This window comes from Struthio camelus, chromosome 17 (assembly GCF_040807025.1).
Source record: "Struthio camelus isolate bStrCam1 chromosome 17, bStrCam1.hap1, whole genome shotgun sequence".
NCBI lineage: Eukaryota > Metazoa > Chordata > Aves > Struthioniformes > Struthionidae > Struthio > Struthio camelus.
In genome coordinates this window covers 7,678,518-7,691,921 of record NC_090958.1, presented here as the reverse complement: position 1 = coordinate 7,691,921, position 13,404 = coordinate 7,678,518, and the positions used below count along the sequence as shown (strand labels likewise).

The 13,404-nt window shown below is 48.6% G+C and overlaps 1 protein-coding gene across 2 annotated transcripts in view; it reads right to left on the bottom strand.

Annotated features, from left to right (window-relative positions):
- Nucleotides 1-13,404, bottom strand: part of BICDL1 (BICD family like cargo adaptor 1) — a 46,072-nt gene that overhangs the window by 9,575 nt on the left and 23,093 nt on the right. The window contains exons 3-8 of one of the 2 annotated variants that reach the window (XM_068911210.1): nucleotides 8,564-8,680; nucleotides 7,923-7,934; nucleotides 6,087-6,233; nucleotides 4,263-4,442; nucleotides 3,510-3,728; nucleotides 2,162-2,305 (exon numbers count right to left, since the gene is read on the bottom strand). In XM_068911210.1, coding sequence (XP_068767311.1) covers nucleotides 2,162-2,305; nucleotides 3,510-3,728; nucleotides 4,263-4,442; nucleotides 6,087-6,233; nucleotides 7,923-7,934; nucleotides 8,564-8,680 — 819 coding nt within the window. The remainder of the gene's footprint in view (nucleotides 1-2,161; nucleotides 2,306-3,509; nucleotides 3,729-4,262; nucleotides 4,443-6,086; nucleotides 6,234-7,922; nucleotides 7,935-8,563; nucleotides 8,681-13,404) is intronic. The other variant, XM_068911211.1, reaches the window with a different exon arrangement.

Below are 13,404 nucleotides of genomic sequence, written 5' to 3'. Positions count from 1 at the left end.
TAAACAGTCTGAGCAACGATCCATCTTTTTGGTCCTGGGCAGAGTGAGTTAATAGGCTGTGAAATCACGCCAGGACTGCATTAGCACAGCTTTGCAAGCTTTCATACATTTAATTCCTTTGTCTCCAGTGCACACGCGCTGCTACGCTACACTACTACCTGGAAACCCTTCCAGTGTCTGACCCACCTTCCTGCTCTGACTGCTGCTCAGTAGCACTTGAATCCTCAGAGAAATCTTTAAGTAGAGGGCAGGCAGTCAAAACGGGCTGCTGCCATCGGCAGCGAGGGAGGAGCTGCCATTACCGTGGGGTGTGGGAAGGAGGGCACAACAGCTCGCCGGGCCCCAGAAGAGCTGCTTTTGGGGTTGGGTTTGGCGTTTTGATTAGTTTTGTCAGTGTTTCAGGTAGGAATGGGAGACCACAGGACGACCACGGCCTGTTCAGCAGGAGAAACGGGACGTGCCGAAGGTGTGAACCTGCCTCGCGGCGTGGGCAAATAAGCCTGTAACAATCTCTGTTGGCACAGATAAATTGCAGTGACCCAACCCTTGTCTCATCTCTCTCCAGTATCATTTAAGGGACCGGAGAGGCACTTGTAGAAGGTGCATAGGAGTCTGGGGACCACAAAAAGAGGAGGATCCTGGCACACAGCCTCAGCTCACATCTCGCCTGGGGCAGGGATTCAGACCCTCGCAGGTGTTGTTCGTGGTGGATGTGTCTCTGCCAGGAGTCACCCTCAGGAAGGACCGGCTCCAAAGCTGTTCCCTATCTGCCTCTAATTAGCCGGTTCTTCCATAGTGAGTAGCATGGATTTCCTGTCATCTTAAATGCGTAGCCTTTGCTGCCAGGGATATTTAATGACTCCTCTCACTGCTGCAGGAAGAGCCCTACTCTGACAGTGGTTGGAGCATGCTGTTAACCTTTAGCCGCTCGCGGTGAACCAAGTAGGCGGTGCAGGAGTATCAGTCTTGTCAAAGCCATGAACCCTCCTGGGCCTGCAGACAGGCTATCCTTGTAACTGGCCACTCAGATCCACACTTGAGATGACCAGATTTGAGCTATTTTGGGTCTAGGATGGGATAAAGTATCCCTTGGTTTGTGTGGAGGGGGGGGTTTAAGAAGCTATTCTCCTCTTTGGCACCTGGGTGGAAACCTCCATAGCCCCTATGTGAGGCTGTCAGACCCCAGGTTGTGCTGAATTTTTTGACAGAGATGAGTTTTCTTTCCCCTTCTCTGAAAGCGTATGGAGAAAGGGCCATACAGGAGCCCTGGAACATCAAGAGTGATCATCTTATTTCCTACTCCAATACAATATGGTGCTACATGAGCAGCTGAGCAAAAGACTGTGTCTGCTGCCAGCCTCCAGATCTCCTACAGCATTTGGAGGACTTCTTCCATACATAGGTATTGCAGAGCTTCTCCTTGGGTGCCTGGCTCTGTTTTCAATGAAGCTGCTTTTGACATGGGACCTTGGACATGGAAGATGCTATTGCTGGCTTCAGCACAGATGTAGTCCCATTTGGCGCTTTGGGCATGGTGCTGCTTTCAGAGTTGGATCATTCTTGCTGTTGTGTTTGCACTAGCCTTAGACTGGCCCTGTTGACTTGGGGGGTGATGGCTGGGGCCAGGTTGTCCCCTAATAGGATTCTGGGAGTGAATTTACTGAGGGTGTCACGGTGCTGTTCTGGGATGTGCTGGAAGGGGGTTAGCTCCAAGACAGGGCAGCCTCACTTCGTCCATCCGGCAACTGCATCTGCGCTTCAAGAGGGCTTAGTACAAGCGAGCTGGATCAGGCTGGATGCCCGTGGGTTTCCAGTCCCCCATATCAAGCAGCCTTGTACTTTAGGGTCTTCTGCTGAGTAGAGTTTAAACGAGATCGGCTGGATCTGAACACAGACTTGGGGGCAAGTTTTAAAGGAAATTTGGCTGCTTTAAATGTCAGGGATGGGACACTGGACACTTAAAAGAAACTCTGATGCTACATACAGGAAGCCTCTGCGCCTCTGCTGTGGGCTTCTCAGAGATTCCCTCACACAGTCTTAACTGGTGTTTGACTGGATCCTCCTGGGCTATTCATCTTGTTGATCTCACCTACGGAAAGCCTGTCTTGGAAGATGAACATGGGTGTTACAAGATTACCTGTAAAGTGTGGGAATTGCTAACCTGGCTATGAAGTCGCTGCAGCTCCTCCAAACTCTGCCTCAGTTTCCCCCGCTCTCCCTCCATTAATTCCCTCAGGGCTCGCGAGTCCTCGCTTGTTCGCCTGATCTGTTCTTCTAAGGTGTCGTCATCGCTTCGCCGGGAACTCTGAGAGCAAGAGAGAAACCTTTTGCTCAGTTTTCACTTTAAAAAAGGCAGTTGCATTAATTTGACACTGATTTGGGGGGAGCGTGAAGCCAGTAAGAGGAAAGTGAAAGTCCTTCTGCTAGAGCTTCAGTTTTATAGCAGGTGGCCCCATGTACTGCCACAATAGAAATGCACTTAGTCAATGATAGTGCTTGTAAACATGATAACAATAGCATGTAAGTAAGTCCTCACCTTAGCATAAACCAAAGATACTGAGACCTGTTGACCACGTGGTAACATAACGGCTACAGTCTCCTTGTTTGTAGACCTTTTGCAGACTATTTTTTTCTTAACAAATACAACTTAATCTCCATGCTCTACCTTCCTATCAGCTGCTACAGATACTCTGAGGGAGGGGGTAAGCGTTCCCACCTGTGCCTGTGGTTCCAGGGTCTGAGCACGGCCTCTGAGATAAGTCATACAGGGAACGTGCTCAACTTGTGGCTGCTGGAAATAGGCCTGATTTTGAGCCATCACAAAAGGCCAGATGTTTTCTCTTAACTCTGCACTCTTGTGGATGCTGAGCATTTCGCCAAGCCTTCCTTCCTCCCCCGACTCGGCAGGGCTCTGTTGTCCGCCCACCATGGCCCCGGGGTGCCATGCCCCACAGTGGATGCTGCCGAGCACCCCAAAATCCTTTGCCTACAATAGAGTCGCATCTGGCAACTCTCACAGAAATATTTGTAGCCAACCTTAATTCACAGTGGCAGAACCTACCCACCTCGTGGGCACAGTGGTTGTGTGAAACCACTGCTAAAAAAGAACAGCTTGGGAAAATCATAACCAGAACAACCGCACTGTGATTTATAAGATCATCTGCAATATTTCCAGGTGGAAGCTCTGACTTACTGCAAACCTTGAAGAAAGCACACTTCTGTAATTTCCCAGAATGACTCCCAGGCCCCTGAGGGTTGCATGTGTGTGTAACCTTGACGCTTTTGGTGGCCTGACCACTCCCCACCAAAATCTCATGAGCTGGTTTGGCTCTTTGCTGACCAGTTGAGGCACATGAAGCAGGTTGTACGTTGTAATATCCCACCCTGTGGGCCACAGAGGCATTCTGAGAGACCAGGGACGTCGGGATCCAGGAGGGCCCTCCCCGGCAAGCTCCATCACTGGGCAAAGGGGCATGCACGACAAGCTCTCCCCGTGCCAAGCCACTTACTGTGGAGTCTGCCCCATCCAGCACGTTTTGTATGAGTCTTTTCAGCTCACTGAGAGCTGCACGTAGGCTGCCAGCTGGGACATCTTTGGCTGATGAGGTTTCTGAAGACTCGTCCATGGAAGAGTCTGTGGAGACCGCAGAGTCTGCGCTGTCGTTCCCGCGGAGGTGGGAGCAGAGGTACCGCACTTGGCAGTAAGCTTCCCAGAGTTGCAACCTTAGCTGCAATGAGAGAGCCAGATGTTAGCCCATGATGTCAAGGTCTCCTTCCATGGCATAACGATGCATGTGATTGCTAAAGCATGCCAATATTCATCTAGTTTGCTTTGCTGACTTGGAAATGGATGCAGGGACTTGCATAAGGTCAAAAGGGTGTTGGAGCTGGGACTATACCTGGGTTCAGCTCCAAGGCCTTCGCATTAAACTATCTCTCCCTCTTCTCTGGGGGCCCTTTCTTACCCAGCAGATGTGGTGTTGCTGTGTCCTGTACGCTTAGGGGAATGGGCATGCAGTGGTGTCACGTGGAAAACAAACGTTGGTGTGACTAAGGCACACCAAATGACTAAGGCATGGGTTACCCTGGTGGGTTTCCCTGCTGCCAGCAAGAGCAGCTTTGCAGACGCAGTGGCAAGAGCGTCCAGACTGCATTACCATGTCCCCTTCTGAGGGCTAGCTGTGTAAAAGCCAACATGCATGTCCTCCAGGGACTAGCCACAGAGGTTTGAGTGCTTTCCTAGTGGACAGGAGTGTTAATACCTGTTCCCGTTCTTGTTCCAACTCCTCTGCCTCCATGCTCTGCTCGATCTCAGAAAGCAAGGACGTGCTGGTTGTGTTGAAGTTCTGGAGACTTCGCTCCTCACTGAGCTCTTCGACCTTCCCCTGCAGCTGCCGATAGGATAGCCGCACCTCCTGGAGCTCCAGCTGGCTCTGGTGCAGCTTCCAGAGGAAACCAAGCAATTCGCCATAGAAGCAGAAGAAAAAATGAATGTTAGTGGAGGAGATATGGACTGGGGAGATCTCTGCTTGTGCAGGACCAAGAGGAAGGAATGGGTGGCACTAAAGAGGGTTTCAGCTGGGAGGAACTAACAGTAGCAGGCCACGCTTAAAAAAAAAAAAGGCCAACTAACAGTATTCTTGACTGGTTTTACTAGTTACTGGAGCTTGATAATCCTCAAATTTTATTAGACACAGTTTAGGCTTTGGAATATGCTGAAAGATAAAATCACTGCATTAATTAGCACTAAAGTGAGGAACGTTGTGAAGAACTTGGGACTTCGTTAAGAAAATTTACTAAAACTAACACGGCAGGAAATGAATCCAAAAAAAGTAATAGCAGCACAAGTGTTTCAGAAGATATACGTATACACACACACACACACACACACACACACACACACACATATATGTATCTATAAATTCCGATCAGCTAAATCCCAACACCCAAAATTCAGATGTTGAAACTCCAAAAGCCATATTTCACTGCTTTGAAATCTGAGTTACTTGAGTGCTTGAAACACTCAGGATGCGTGGGCATTGATTTGTTTCAGAGTTTATCTATCTGTGGTCAGAGGACTGCAGAATTTTGTAAGCAGTAAATTATGATTTGTCTCAGTGGGAATAGTCCCTGCTGGGAATGGCCAGAAGCTAATGGTGTGGAAGTGGGATGGGCAAGCAAGCACGAGGTGCAACAAGTTGCTGCGTGAGTAGTGCTCACACAAATCCAGCAGAGATGAGTGCCATGGGGGTGGTGGATGTTGGAGGAGACCATGTAATCTGGCACACTGACAGGTTCCTAATTTCTCTGAGGAGGGCAGAAAGGATTTGGGAGCTGTTTTGGAGAGCAAAAGGGCTTAGATGATGTTTGGGTGGAAGGCGCTGGAGGCCATCTTTATAAATGCTGGTTACTGGGGAGGGAGCTGGGAGCCCCTCTAGTGGTCCTCCCCACACTTGGGAATGGAAGGGCCCTTGGCACGATGAAGCATTTAAAACCAACCCCAAGTACTTAAGCTATGACTGTATAATCACTTAACACCAAGGCAAGCACGTTTCGCTTCAATGCCTCTTTATGGAAGTGGGTAGAGCTTCACTGAGCAGGATGAACCTGCAGGGGAGAAGCTGTAAAATCCCGTTCTCCACTAAGATGCTTGATAACACTGAAACGTTCCCTGGCAGTGAATGCCATGCAGCTTGCTGGCAACCTGTCTGAGCAGGAACAGCTCTGAGGCTGGTTACTGCCTCCTGGGCTAGCGCTGTCTGAAGAAGCCCCTTCTGGAGCCAGTTCTACTATTAAAATAAGAATTAAATAAGATGAACTGCAAGCAGTTTTCCACTTCCTTTGACATGTTTTCTCGTTTCCCTCACTTGCTCAGTTCTCCCTCCCAGCTCCCTCTTGTCTTTTGAGATGCCCCATCGTGGTTCCTGCTGTTCATCCCTATGGGCAATACCCAGGGTCTTGCTTGCTCCCGTGCTTTCATTAGCCATTTTACTTTTCTGGTTGTTCTTTCTTCAAATTCCTGATTATCCTACTGGTCAGTGCAACCCCAAGCCTGGTTTTCCCTCTCCGGCAGTGGTGCTCCTCACCTGCAGGTCCTTGTCGTGGCTTTGCCTCTCCAGCACCAGCACTCGATCCTGCAGCTCCTCCACGGTCCCCTGCAGCAGGTCGTTCTCCTCCATCATGGCGCTGAGGCGACGCTCCAGCTCCCGCTTTCTGTCCGTCAGCATTTTGATCTGAGGAGGAAGGAGAGTCAGTGTCTCACCCCGTGCTTTCCAGGGAACAGAGAGGAGGCAAATCCCCTTCCAATGGCAGAAACGAAGCAGAGGAACAAGAGGATGCGCGTGTGTATGCTGTACTTGCGCGGGAGCGAAACGACATCTCCGTGTGCAGCTTAAAGCTCAGGAGGAGCCCGAAAGGAAATTCCTCCTTCCTCAAGGCACTGAGGGCAGGGACGGGGCTGCCGTGGGGCCGGGCTGCGGCACCGGCTGGGCTGAGACCATGGGAGGCTGGGGAGCATCCCGGCCTCCACCACCTCCGGGCTGTCCAAAGGGATTAAGTGGCACCGGACCTGCCCTGGGTGCCACGGCTCGGGGGTCCCGCTCCCCGCGTGGCCGTAGCTCTCCTTAATTGCTGTGTAGTTGCCAGGAAAAATCCCACTGGTGATTTGTCTTTCTTTTTCCTTGTGAAGGCTCCTTTCTGTGCCATGGTTATTTTTAGCCTCCCAGTGATGAGTTGCCTTTAAAATTGGTTCAATACTTTTAATTGCCAAGGGCAGTGGTTTCAGGTGGAGGGAGGCGGCGTGCCAAGCGACACCTCTGCACTGCACTCCGCCGGGAACGGGGCGCGGGATGAATCAGCGCTAGCCAAGGTCACTGCTTGATTCACCGCGAAAAGGGAGGCGTTTCCCAGATCAGTGTAAGAGACCCTTTGGGGGGGTTGGCTTTACCATTCCCATGCCAGGACACCCCCAGATACTGCTGTGGCCTCCTCGCAGTTCATAGAGCATAGCCTAACTCAGCCCCTTCCTCCGCTTCCTTGGCCTGTTTGGGATCCTGCCTTTCCAGGCTGCTTCTCCAAGCTCTGATAGCTTAGGAGATAACTGAGAAAGGTACTTCAAACCACCCTTACGGGCCTTGATTAACCTTTTGCTTCTCTTTGTCCTCTTCCCTCGCACTCTGACTCTCGTTTTTTGATGGACGCTGACTCTGCTCTCACTTGCACAGACCCTTGGTACCGCAGCGCCCTCCGCATCCAGCTCTGCCCCAGCTGCCTTTTCCGGTCTGTCTCTGCAGACCCATGGCTTCTTTCCCCCACTAAAGCAGCACTAATTGCTGTCTGACCTCCACGATCTCCCCCAAATCCCCCCTGTGGCTCCTGGCTGCCTTCCAGCGCCCGCGCTGGGGGGATTGCATGCACAGGGTGCAGATCCTCCCTGGCTGTGCATTACTGCAGTGGTTGGCTGTCCTGGAGAAATAAGGAACCTTGCATTTGTCCAGGGGGGTAAACTCTTTGGATAGATGAAGGAATATTAGCCAAGTATGTGGATTTGCTATTTGTGCTGTGTAAAGGCTGCTGTACACATTTAAAAGTGTTCTTAGGTGACTAATAGTTTCTGAGATGTCTCTTCCCACCACCATCATGATTTGCGTGGGTTGGAGAGAAGGAGTGCGAGAAAAATAGAGGTATAAAATAGAGATGTATTGCACAGAGAGTTAGTATTTTCTGCCAAAGTCAGTAATGCGCATCTGTGAATGACTGCATAAAAGAAAACCATTGCTCTCTTAAGGGTGCCTGGCCGGGGGAAGGACACAAGGGGGAAGGTGGTCTGGACAGCATGAGATGGGGGAGCTGGCGGGCTGAGGCATGCACAGTGATGGTGAACCCCCCATGCGGCCAAAGCCCGTCCCAGCCACTGTACTTACTTCGAGGACCTGCTGCTCCGCGCCAAGGGGAGGGGAAGAGAAGGCAAGGGGACCAGTGGGGAGCAGGTGGGGAGCGGGAGAGAAGAAGAAAAGGAGAGATTTTAGGAAAAACTCTTCCAGACAGCTTAAATTAAAATAAAAAAAAAAAAAAAGCAGCAGGGTGGTAGAGCTGGACATCTTCTACTCCACCAGTTCCTGCCCGAGAGGTCCCCATCCACCTCCTATCAGAGACAGGAGGAGGAAGGAAGCTAATATCACCCGTGCTGATGTACCAGAGCTAGAGCAGGCACGCGGGACCTCCCTGGGTACGGCGGGCTCCTGCCCTCAGCAACGCGAGCTGGGGGGCCCTCGCACAGCTGCTGTGCTTGGGCACAGTAGCTCTGTAGACTATTTCGAGGGGGGACACACAGGATCTTCCTGTAACTCTGTTACACACAACGGACATTAGCTTAGAGAAAAGGAAAGCAAGCGAGGAGGAAACCGCCCATGCATTCGCCCCCTTCGCCCCGCAGCTGGTGTCCTTTACCTCGCTGGTTTTGATCGCCCAGTTCAGAGGGGTTTGTTACCCAAAAATAATGCCGGGGGCCTGCCGAAGGAGCGAGGTTGAGCCAACCCCCCGGGAGCCGAGCGCGGCGACTCACCTCGGCCTGGAGGCTCTCGAGCCGCACGATGTGCTGGCTGCTCGAGGAGCTCTTCTCCCGGAAATCCTCCCGGAGCGTGTGGACCTGCAGGGAGAGCTGCCGCTCCACCTCCGACGCCTGCAAGGAGAGACCGGCCGTGTTACCCCCGGGGGTTACCAACTCCTCCTGCCCGGGGGCGGCTCTGCCGAGCCGGGAAGAAAACTGGGAATGGGTGTTACTTCTGCACGAGACCTCGCTTGGACAGAAACTCAAAAGCCTGTAGAGTTTGAGCCGGGGAAAAGCTTATCCTGGACAGACGTTGAGGACAGCAGCTATTTGGACCACAAGGATTTTCCCTTACAGATGGGGCAGCCGAGGGGACATGTATCCTGGAGGATACGAGCTGCAGGCAGCCTACATAAACGACAGCTTAGACATATTAATTGCTCTCTGAGCAGCTTTATGTCTGATTTTTACACGGTGAACACACTTGTTTAGGCTTGTAAGTGAACATAAGTTTTTTTTTTTTTTTATGACAAATCCCTTATGAGATGGCACAAATGGATGGGTTTCCGTTTAATTAGTCTCCTTCAGGTTCCACTACACTTAGGCACAGATTTCTTGTGGAACGAGAACTTGTTTCCAGCAATAAAAAATGATCTCATCTACTCACTGATTTTCAGTTTCCCTTCTATCCTGGGCTGCAGCTGGTCTTTGCCTCTTCTTTCAAGCCACACAGCAGAGGCGATCACATATCCCCCCACCTCAGTTATTTATTTATTAAAGCTTCCTTGCACAAGCCAGGTACACAAACTGTAACGATGGCACAGCACTACAGGAGGGGTTTGGTTATTTTTCTCCCTGCAAGCAGCCATAGTGTTCAAAGCATCCTGAGCAGCTATTAATTGGTGACATTAAAGAAGATGGATGAATTGTGCTTTTTATGAATGATTCACTCATCGTTTTTGTAAAGAAACATTTTCATGCTGAAATAGCCTACAGGAGCTACGAAGGAGGAAAAAGCACCAGATGAAAAGCGCCAAAGGGTTTTGCCTGCAAGCTGCTGACCACACTCCCAATGGCTGCAAGTGGTACCAGCTGATAGGACACATCGGTATTTGATGCTTAGTTGTATAACATAATTTATATGCTAGAACTATGATAATATATAGAGAGTTCAAATATATAATACAGCAGTAAGAAATAGTGGAGTGTTAACAGCATTGTGAAAAGCTCCTGTAATTTGATATCTAGACTACTGTTGCTAAATCTGGTCCCCGTGCTCAGATCAGAGCAGGTGAAGGGAAGGGCTGCAAGGGGGATCCAGGGCGCGGAAAGTCTGTTATGTGAAAGGAGACTAAAAGCGGATGGCGTGTTTAATCTCATGCAATGCATGCTGAGAGAGAACTCCCTATAAATACATCAAGGATAAGCACACAGAAGGGAGAAGTGCTATTTAAGCAGAAGCATAATTTTAGCAGAAGTACTGATGTGAATAAACTGGATAAGAGTATACTGAGGCTGGAAATGGGAAGATTTCTAAGTTTCCAAGCAGCTGCAGCAGGATTTCTCCTCCTGAATCATTACAATAGGAGGAATGGTGGCAGAAATGAATTTTGTGATGGCTTGGGATGACTTTCTCCCTCTCTTTTGGAAGGCTGCCTACAACAGTAGGGAAATGAATTAACCTCAGAGGTCCTTTCCAGTACTGTTCTGCTTGCAAGACTGCAGTTTGTATTCACCAGGTTTATATCATCATCTAAGATTTATCTACTTACTACTCAGATTTCACACTCACACATCTTATTGCCATGGTTATAGCCCACACAAAGGGAAGAAAGGACTCTCTTATGGCTAGCATTAACAGCCCTAATGTAGATGGGGTGACTTATGGTGGCCCGTCAGTTCAGACCATTCACATCCTATCTCATGCAACAAGGAAGAGTAAAAATAATGCTTTCTTTAGCCTCATAGAGTGCAGAACATACCATCCTTGACCAACAGCCAACAGAAATAAACAGGAATGGCTACATCATGAGTTTCCCTCCATAGGAGAATGACAAAAAGTCCTCATCTAGTTTTTCTGCATTAGACCCCACTTTTGCAAAGATTTCAGTTTTCATGGTTACAAGATAAAATCTTTGGAGACAAAACCACCTTTTAGTGCAGTAGCGCTTTCATGCTACTTTTCCTTCAGAGGTATATAATATTGCTGCCAAATTACCCCTCCCAGTTGATCATAAAGTCGAGATTTTCATGTAAATTAGCATTACTTTATGGAAAGCCACCTTGATAGCATCCAATGTTCCCCAGGTTTTGGGACATGTGTTTCAGTGCAGTGACAATTTGGGTTCTCTGCTCTGCTATAGGTGGTGTGTGTGTGCATGCATGTGTTTTAAAGCACGAGCCCACTATTGATTACTTATAACACGCTCTTTTACTTGGTGTCTTCAGAAGATCTAGCCTTCTCACTACGTTTTCCCTTTAATGCTTGAGTAAGCTGTGACTTTCTTGTCTGTTGAACTGAGGCAAGTTCATTCAACATCAGACAGTAGCTCTGCTCTCATTATGCAAACTATAGTGCTCTCTCTTCCCCATCAGTGTTTTCCTAAATATTAAAGGTTAAAACCTTTTGTTGTTATGTCCGTCATTGAGCGATGCATTGATATTGCTAGAGAAAAGTGATACCCTTTTTGGAAAGGCAGACATATATTGTCCAACATCATAGCTTTCCTCAGTAGTTAAGAAGGAGTTAATTTCCTGGGTGTAGACAAATTAGGTGACACAGCCACTGGGCAGTTTGAAAAATACCTATAAAACTGTAGACATCAGTTCAGAATTAGCTATATTAAAGTGGCTGTTGAGATGTGTTTTCTGCACTTCAGGCAAGGTTTAGATGAGATTTAGGCAATACAAGAAGGAAGAGCAGGGAGACATTTTGGCCTCTGCTCTAAGGGCTTCTTTTTCAGTGTAACCCTAATAAGTTTCTCTAGTGATTCATTCTGAAGTGCTAAAATACACAAATCTGTGTAGACATTTGGCAGAAAAATGTGCCTTACAATAACCCCTTGAGGTTTAACATCTGGAATACGTGAGATCAACCAGAGCATTGATGCTTGCGTGAAGAGAGGCTCTTTGTAAAGCTTTGGCTGGACTGTGAGAAATTTAAGGCCTGTAGGTCAGTCTCATGCAAAGAAAATCCTCTTCTGGGGAAAGATTTGCTAAATAGAACTAACTGCATGCAAAATGCCGTCTTATAAAACCATGTCAGAAAGAAAAAGACAATGGAAAAATAATGGATAGAAACTAGCTGGGTGAAGAAACCAATGTTTCCGTATTACGTACTTTTACAAACAGGATGATACAAATTAACAAAGGATATTCAAGATTTACTTGGCTAAAATAGCTAAGAAAGCAAAGAGAGCTCCTAATTAGTGTTAAATTTGTAACACCCAGGAGAGCCTGTTACCCCTTTTATTAATTTGCTAATAGCTGAGTTGAAGGGAGTCCCCGTTCCCTGTGTGGTACCATTAACACTTCACGTCGCTAATCACCGCCTCCCTTGGCTTGAGGGTCCTGAATTCCCGACTCTTCTCAGTGAGGAAAGTAAAATAATGTATTTGGCTACTGAAAAGCAAGCGGAGGAGGGAACTACAAACATCTTGCTTTAGAATAATAAATTTAAAAAAGTATTGAATCGTCTCAGAAGTTCGTTGCCTCGAAGATGAAGAGGGGAGGCAGAGGAAGAGACACACTGGGACCAGGGATGCCGAGGAGCAGCCCGGCACCCTGGTGCCCGCAGCAGCCGCAGGAAGCCAGGTTTTTGGGCTAACCAAACTACACCGAGAAAGTGGTGAGGCCACAGCTATCTTCCAGTCCCTGGCACACCAGTATCATGAGCAGCTGTCTATATTTTGCATGCCTAGAGGTTGCCCAGTTTGAGAATCTCTGAGAGATTTTTAACCAAAGCTTTTAATTCAGATCAACTTTAAATTGCTGGTGGAAGCATTACTCTATTCAGGAAAGTGCTTGTGTAGTAGCGACCATGTGATGTTTGCTGTTGGTTACCTTTTGAGGGCTCCAGATTACATTTGCTGCCTTATACACCCAGAGAAGGGGTTCCCGGATTGACATGGGCACAAACAGCCCCATGAATGGGCAGCTCAACGGCAGCTCTACCTCTCTGATAGAGAAAAGTAACAGCACACAGTTCGCTTTATCAGGAATCGTCAGTTATGCTCTTTGAACACACAAGGGAAGTCCTACCTCCGTTTCCTCCAGAGCACCCCTTCCCATGGCTCCTAAATGTTGTGCAGACCACCTTGAGCTGGGAGGTGCTGTGCACCATGGGCAAGGGTCAGCATCATCCCTGTCTCTGCCAGGTGACACGGTGGGGTCGAATCCCCCTCTCTCTGCCTTACCCCTCTCTCTGCTACTTTTTAGGTGTGGGAATATTTAACTACCTAAACTGGGCAATAGCCTGCTCCTGATGCGAGAGCCCCCACCGTCTGGAGACGTTACATGGGAAAATGAGAACTCATGAAACCTGCAACACTTCCAAAATGTGTCAGTTGTAGAAATCAGACAGATGCTGTCAGCATTGATCCCATGGGGAAAATCCGGATTCATAAGCACTGCAAAAGTACTGAGCTATCAATATGTAATAGATATCTATTATACATGCTGTAGCTACAAGCAGGCTGGCAGGTGTATTTAGTAGTAGAGCCAGTATGCTGTCTGCTTAGCTCCTATGGGTTAAATTTAGTCCCTTACCCAGATCTCCTTCTGCTCAGGAGCCCCTCTCTGCAACCTGCCATACAGCTGCCAGCCAACTCCCCCGTTACCTTCTTGTTTTTTACATA